The sequence below is a fragment of the Phodopus roborovskii genome, unplaced genomic scaffold (genome assembly GCF_943737965.1).
Source record: "Phodopus roborovskii unplaced genomic scaffold, PHOROB, whole genome shotgun sequence".
Classification (NCBI taxonomy): Eukaryota; Metazoa; Chordata; class Mammalia; order Rodentia; family Cricetidae; genus Phodopus; species Phodopus roborovskii.
Window position 1 is genome coordinate 29,001,822 of NW_026126480.1, and position 7,965 is coordinate 29,009,786.

Consider the following 7,965-nt stretch of genomic DNA (forward strand, 5'->3'; position numbering starts at 1 on the left):
TGATGCCTTGACTCCCCCATCATAATGGACTGTAATCTGGAATTATAAGCCTTTTCTTCTCCTAAATTCTTTTGTATACGGTGTTTTATCAGAGCAAAAAAATAAAACAAGATACAAACACATACAAACCAACCAACCAACCAACCAACAAACAACACTAACAAACCCAGCACTTTTTAGGCACGATGTATTCAATATGGAGCAGAGCTGAAGAGAAAGTTAGTGAGTTGGAAAACAACAGCTGAGGAATTAACTTGTATCGCAGAGGGGAAAGTGGAAAATAGGAAGGGGTTTGAGATAGAGATCAGAGTGGCCCCAAAGTGTATCTAACAAAAATCTCAAAAGGGTTCTGTAAGCAAATATATGTCTATTTGGTAGAATGAAAAACAGTTAATGTCTGTAAAATAGTGTGGTTAAACAGCATCCAAAATGGACCCCCTCCCATGGTCCCCACTCCTTGATAGGAGTTTGATGTGAAGATGGACCCAATGATTCACTTCTAACAGACAGACTATGGTAAAATAGATAAGATACCAGTTCTAAGGTTAATTTCAAAAATCTTCTGTGGTTTCTGTGATACTGGCTCTGTTTTGCTCCCTCTTTTACTGACCCCAATGGGATTTGGAAGCCACGGCTTAAGCTAACCTATGGAGAGGCTATGTGGCAAGGTACTGATAGTCACGGCCAACAGCTAACAAGAACTCAAGATTGCCCATAAGCCTGGAAGAGAAAGAACCCTTTCCTGTGTATTTAAGTGACTATGGTCTTGGTTGTACCTTGATTGCATGACTGTGAGAAATCGTGAGCTTGAACTACCCAACAAAACCAAATACAGAAATCTAACCTGTAGAAACAGAGAGAAGATGAATAGGATTTGATTTAAGTCATGGCATTTTGAGGTAATATGTGATGTAGACCTCAGTAGTTTAAGTGCATTAAACAGTACTAGTGTTTGCAAATGATGCATAAACTTTAGCCATTACAGTAATTTCCACTTCATAGGCAGAGAGGATGAGGCTCTATGAAGCCATTAAGTTCAATGAAGGGCAGAGCCATGATGAAAAGCCAGGAGTAGAAGCTTCACTTCAAAGTCCCATTCTGCACAAATATGGCATATTGTCACAAGTACCTAATGGTAGCCCCTGACTGATCTTGTCCCTAGGGACATTGATGGTGACAGGTTGATAGACCTTCAGCAGGTCTTTCAGCTTCATGTCCCGGGCCTTCAAGGAATAGTTGTTACCAATGGAGTCACTGGGCCCACGGTGGCAGTCCTGTTCTTTAAAGGGCACAGCCAGGGTCCAGGATGTACGTTGCATCAAGGGGGGATAAAAGCTGTGAGACATGACAGTCTGCAAGGAGAACAATTGGAGACACAGTCAAGACATATCTGTTAGCCTGGGCTCTGCTCCCACTGAGATTAAGGTTCATATGCTTGTAAGCTGTGTGTCTATCTTCCACACACCTGGGGAAATACTTTGTGCATGCACACTTCTCTGCCCAGTGGAAGATTTATGAAGCCAAGGAAAAGAGCTGGCATTCAACACCCAAGAGTTAGGGGACAATACGCTTTTATTCTTTATGGACATGGCAGTGAGAGGCATTTTTACAAGTGAAGATGCTGAAGTGGAGTTCGATAACATCGTGGACAAATGGCAAGGCCAGATGCAAGCATACCTTCATCTAACACAAACCTCTGTTCTCATACTGCTGTAGTATTTTCTGATGACAAAATGACCAGAGCTATTTGTCCCACTTGCCAAGACTGTTTGCATTTACTAGAACCTAAATGAATACCTACACAGGAGACTATGTTCCATAGGCCTTCTCCCTCAGCACAAGAGCTGACAGCCATGGATACTAACCTCATAGAGTTCAGATGGCTTCTCGTTTGCAGATACAGGCAGCGGGGGCAGTTCTGGCCTCGCCTGGGAGTGGCTCATGTGATGGATGGAGTCATTTTTGTCAAGCTGTGGAAAATGGGAACAAAGCCTCTCTTTAGGAACTGGGAGAGATTTCTGGGCCTCTGGAGAGGGTGAGAATTGCAGAGGTTCCCTGGAGTCTTATGCACACAGTGCTGCTCAGCCCCCTCCATCCAGTTACATGAATGTTTCCATTTTTAAAACAGCATCTCCTCTTTGGCTCTTCTTTGACAATCTGTTTATTTCCCTGCCCTTCAGGAAAAGCCCAAGCTTTGAGTGTGCTTCCTACCCAACCCTGGGTAGGATTAAAAGTGAACTTCCTTTAATTTTTATTCATTCATTATTATTGGCAGTACTAGTATTGAATGTGTGCGTGTGTGGGTGTGGGTGTGTGTACCATGGAGATTGTTGTGTGTTGGAGATCAGTGGACAGTTTTGTAGAATTGATTCTCTCCCTTCCATTTTTATATGAATTTTAGGAATTGAACCCATATCACCAAGCTTGCAGGATAAGCTCCTTTACTGTCTTGAGCAATCTTGCCAGGCCCCCATAGTGGATAGCTTTTAAAAGTCAACTCTTGCATTTCACATATACAAAATTTTGATTAAAAACATACACAAAGTCAGGCAGTGGCTTGACATGTATGTTTAATAAGCATATAAGCAACTCTCTGTGATTTCCTTTTAAAGATGTAAAGGAGTAAAGAAATGTATACTCCATCAGTGAGTATACATTTGGCTGTGAGCATCAGATGGGGATAAACCTATCACTCTCAGTTCCCATGTGCCTCTCCTGAACAGAGCTATAAGTGGCTGTAGGCTGAACAGTGTTGCATGAGGTTTTTGTCTGAAGACTCAGCCCCTTAATGAAAAACAAGCATTTTATCTGAAGCTGTGATAGAGATATGCTGTATTGATGGAAGGCTCTGCTGTTCTTTACTTTCAAAATCATTTGAAGGATTTTCAAAAGGCCAGTGTTGGTTCTCACTTTAGCCCTAGAATGCAACTTTGGACTTTGTGATAGATATTTTATTTAAGTGGGTCTGCAAATTCTGGCAGGCAAGATTGCTGGTACAGGCTGGGGTGGAAAAGTAGCATAGGATCCACTATTAGCCAAGAATCACCAAGTCTAACTAACCCCTCATTGATAACCCCTAATCTCCATTAACTCTCCTGGAGATCCTATATCATTAAATATGCAACACTGTCTACTCAAACTCCAAATGATTGTATGTAAGGCATGCAAAACCTTAAAGGGCTTTATTGGGGAGGAGGTAAGGGTAGTTCCATTCTAGCTGATCAAACCAGGGGCCAGAATGGTATATAACATGTCCCAGACACACAAAAGGCAGACTTTGTCTTCTAGGCTAGAAGCTTTTAAATGTACACTACCTTTCACTTCAGAAGTATCAGGAACGGCAAGAACCTCTTACGTGGTAAATTACTCCCGGGAGGTCATGAGACCAAAAATTAAATGAGAACAAGTAAAGCCATGATTGTAGATGTACTTTAAGTTTGAGATCTGTGAAGACATGGAATGGGCTTCCTGATCTCAAAGCCCAATTCAGTGTTTCTCAAGGACTGTTACCAACAGTGGACAATGGATATTTATTCAAAGTAGTGCTGCTTCGTCCCCACCTCAAGCCCAATACTCTTGAGAACCAATGTCCTTGTTATTTTCATCTTATAGAAAGAACTTGGTATACTGACTTATTTTTTATTGTTGAATTATAGATTTTTTGAGATAGGGATTTATAACCCAGGCTGACCACAAACTCAAAATCCTCCTATCTCAGCCTCCAAATTGTTGGAATTTCAGTCATGAACCATTATACCCGGCTTTAATATGGTGGTATAAATCACTGGTGGCCCATTTGTTCTCAGCCTCAAGGACCTGAAAGTTTACCAGGTATCTTCAAGAATTCCCTCTTTTATAACTGAAATTCATGTCAGATCTACATCAACAAGAGGAACAAAACAGGAATAAACCAAGAATCAACTGGAAATTAATCTGTTCATCCAAAGCAGGCACAATACCAATAAAAGAAGACTCTGGCAAGGGTGTTTTCAAAGGTATGAAGGCATTCATTATTTCCTACACGGTCCCAGCTATAAGACATTATGTCTTTGCAAGCAAGAAAAATTTGTAGTCAGTGGCAATTTTTCCTTTGGCCTAGATTTTAAAATATGTTTTAAATAAAAAAAAAAAATCTTCATTCAAAGAGGAACAAACACCACCAAGCAGAACATCTTGAGTAAGTTACAAGAGCAGGAAGGAACAATTAAACCCAAAAGCCCCGGCCTTGTAGAGTCAGAGAGGATATTAACATTATCATGAAGCGGTATTGGTAATTGTGTTTCTGTTTGCTGTGGACTGAACCTGATTTCACTGCCAACAGTACTTGGGAAGTTAACCCTCCCACCAGAAGTAGAACACAATCCTGGTGGGAAAACCTGCCCTACTCCAATTTCAATCCATGTGGCACAATATGGCTAATTCTGGCCTCCGGCTCTGGGCATGAGACCAATCAGATGACTCCATCTTCCTAGCCACGGTGATTGGCTAGAGGACGGCATGTGAGCCAAGTGTTTGGACAGAGTATTTTCGCAGATTTTTGCTAGAGCTACAGAGAAAGCCACACCCTCTTTCATTAGTGTCATTAATTGAGAGGCAGCTTATGCTTAGAGCTCCCAACTGTCATCTCTGCCTCACATGGGAAACATGCGCCTTAAAATAAAGCAAAATAGAAGCCAGCAAAGTCACTAGAAAGAGCCTCCTGCGTCTAACTTGGCTCTTGGTTGCCTAGAGGTCCTCTGAGGTATGAGGCACACTGAATTATACATACTTCTATCTTTCCATCCCAAGAAAGGGTCAGTCTAGTGATAGACGTGAAGACAGTTAACTCAGAAAGTGCAGGGCAGAGAAGAGAGACACCATATCCCACAAACAGACAAAGAAGCCACTCTTGGGTTTATGAAAAAAGCAAACATGAGGCAATTTGATGAGAACCTCTACAGAAACACATTCATCTTTAAGCTAGTTCATGGGCTCAGACTGACACATCACAGAAAAGCCTGTGGGACAGGAACACAGGAACATGATGAACAAGACAGCACATGAAGTTAGGGATCAATTCTGAGAGTTTTCTTGACTGTTTCTGGCTAGGAATTCTCTGAGGGAGAACTGTTGATGGGAGGACATGGGGAATGCATAACAGCATCCTAGCTAGGCAAAGTGCTGTGCTAACATCATGAATGTCTAAGCATCTTTGGTAAATTTTAGGGAGTTTTCATTTCAGAGCATGGGCTTGTATATGTAACGGATCTAATTTTACAAAGTTCCTACTTTAAATGCTCCTGTAAGTTCTTCAGGTCTTGGCATCTTGGCTTTTTCAACCAAGATTCTTGCTTGTGGATTGGCAGAAGTATTCCTCTGGGGCAGTTTGTTTGCTTGTTTATTTTTAAGGTGGAGTCTTCTATGCATCTCGGGATGGTCTCAGTTGCTTGGCTTTCCAAGTGCAGAGACTACTGGCATAAAGCAGTACACCCAGTTAAAGTTTATTTCAGACTACACGTGATGGCTTTTGTGGATCTGATATACCAGAACCATTGCACCCGGAGTTAAAAATAGAGCTCTTGGATCTCCACCCTGACACTCCAAATCTGGATCAGAGTCTTTGAGGTTAAGGCCAAGACTCTAGTTTCTGATAAGGTTGTTCTTGTTTTCGAGACCATATAGACCAGATTGCCTTGGGATACATAATCCTCTTACCTCAGCCTCCCAAATGGTAAGATTACAAGGCACCTCCATGCCTTTCTGAGGCTGGTTTTTAAGTTGAAAAATATATTTTTAAAATTAGTAATATATGTGTAGGAGTGCATGCCTACGTATGGGCAGAAGCCAGAGCAGGTGTCAAATGTCCTGCCCTGTCACTTTCCCATCTTATTCCCTTGAGACAAGGTTAATCACTGAACCTGGAGCTAAGCTGCTGGCCAGTAAGGCACAGTAACTCCTGTCTCTGACTCTTATTCCCACCCAGGGCTGGCTTACAGTTACATGTGTCCACCCCCATTTAAACATAGATGTTGGGGCATGAGTTCAAGTTCTCATGTTAGTGTAGTCAGTACTCTTATCCACTGAGCCATCATCTGCCCAACCCCCAGACTGTCAGAATATGCCCCAGAATCCTCTGATGTGCAGTCAACTCTGCCTGCCAGAGTTGGTGGTCTGATGGCATTGGAAGGGAAGAGAAAAGAACAACAGGCTCTACCCCTAAAACTTCATGAAACAAGTGATTAACACACTTTCTAGGTCAAGGGAATCTAACATGGCAATCTCTCTGGGTGAAATATCCCTCCTCCCCCACACTCTAAATTCCCCACATGTTGAAGATACAAGTACAGAAAAACACACCTTAAATTTCAACACCTACCTTCTGAGTTGAGCAATCGGGGGAGCTCATGATGCCTGCTCTAATTGTACCTATTAAAGAAGGAATAAGGAGTTCTCAGTTTCTCCAAGGATCAGTCTCTCCCTTCCAGCTGCTTTGAAATCTGTGATCCCTTAGAGCAGAATGGGGATGACACCAGCAGCAGAATGTTCAGACACTCTGGAAGCTCTGACACAGAGCTGTTTCTCTGAGGTCATAGACTTTGGTATCCCAGGGAGTTCCCTGGCAGAAAGGAAGAGGAAAAAAGACAGAATGAAGAGGTAGCCTGGCGTTCTGCCAGAAGTCCTCCAGTGCCCACTTACTCCTTGCAGTATTTGTTCTTTGTTTCTTTTCAGTAGGTTTCTTGGGACTTCCTAGAACAGCCTGATGTCTCTGTAGAGAACAAAATTGAAGCACAGTCACATATTAATAAATAGAAGTGGGAGCTTGCTATCCCAAATAACACCCACCCCTGGGAGCCTAGACTCTTTCCTCTCTTCCCGGAGCAGTTTTAACAGTAATAGAGTTTGTACCCAAGCCTTGTGGTGGGTAACCAGGCTTTAGCGTCTGTTGCTAAGAGGAGGGCCCTCTTCTATGTTTAAACACAAGACTGGGCTTGACCTACTGGCTCCCTTTGTAGGAGGCTGAGCTGAGCAGCAGGAAGTACTAGTGACAGGAAATTGAGAAAGTATTTAGTAAGGGACCAGAAATGTAGCAATAAAAGATCATAATCTTGGAGATGTCTAGAGGCACACAGGCTGGTGGTTGAGTTCTTCAAGTCTAGAGTTCGACTGGTCTAACTCGAGTCTACATTTCCCATTAAGTAATATGAAGCTTGTGTCAAGTGAAAGTGCCAACTTTCATTTTAAAACCCTGTACCATTTTCTGGTAATATTGTGAGTACCCACCTCATCAGGGTTGTTTTCGAGTTTAATGAGATAATACATCTAAAACAGTTTGCACACTGTAAATTTATCCTAATTTGCTTATGACTTTCATACACACATACACACTTTGAGACAGGGTCTGAAGATAACCTTGAATTTCTGATCATCTGTTTCTACCTCCTTAGTGCTAGTATTTACAGGTGTGAACCCCCATGCTTAGATGCTCAGTTTATGCAGGACTGAAGATCAGCTCCAGTGCATGCTAGGCAAACACTCTACCAATCGGGCTGCACCCCCAGACTTTCCCTACTTTCCCACAATAGTCTTTCATCTTGAGAGCTTTCTCTGTCCAGGGCAGGTTATGAATGTTGTAGCTAGCAGCAGTATTATAGTTACAGGCACACAAGCACATACACTTACACATAAGTATCCAAGATTCAACACTGCCACAACACCCAAAGCATTCATCACATGGCTACTTTCAAGTTCTTTCAGGATGCTTTGGTGACTGTTTCTTCATCCAGTTTCCCCTTAACTTCATGATGCTCCCATTTGGAAACTAAAACAGAGATACATTTCTTATTCTACAGAGCCAGAGCTCAGGTTAGATCTTAGAGGGCTGAAAAAGAATTGCTTAACTAGAACAAGTGTGTGAGCTCATTGGGGTTATTATCACAAAGTGCCACAGTCTGAGAAGCTTATTAAAACAAACAACAGCAAAAACAA

General features: G+C 42.2%; 1 protein-coding gene across 1 annotated transcript in view; it reads right to left on the reverse strand.

Moving 5' to 3' along the window:
- Positions 1-6,658, reverse strand: part of Dnah3 (dynein axonemal heavy chain 3) — a 179,165-nt gene extending 172,507 nt beyond the window's left edge. Inside the window, exons 1-3 of the mRNA XM_051192820.1 lie at positions 6,356-6,658; positions 1,866-1,970; positions 1,124-1,352 (exon numbers count right to left, since the gene is read on the reverse strand). Coding sequence (XP_051048777.1) covers positions 1,124-1,352; positions 1,866-1,970; positions 6,356-6,385 — 364 coding nt within the window. The 5' untranslated portion in view covers positions 6,386-6,658. The remainder of the gene's footprint in view (positions 1-1,123; positions 1,353-1,865; positions 1,971-6,355) is intronic.
- Between the last annotated feature and the right edge of the window lie 1,307 nt (positions 6,659-7,965).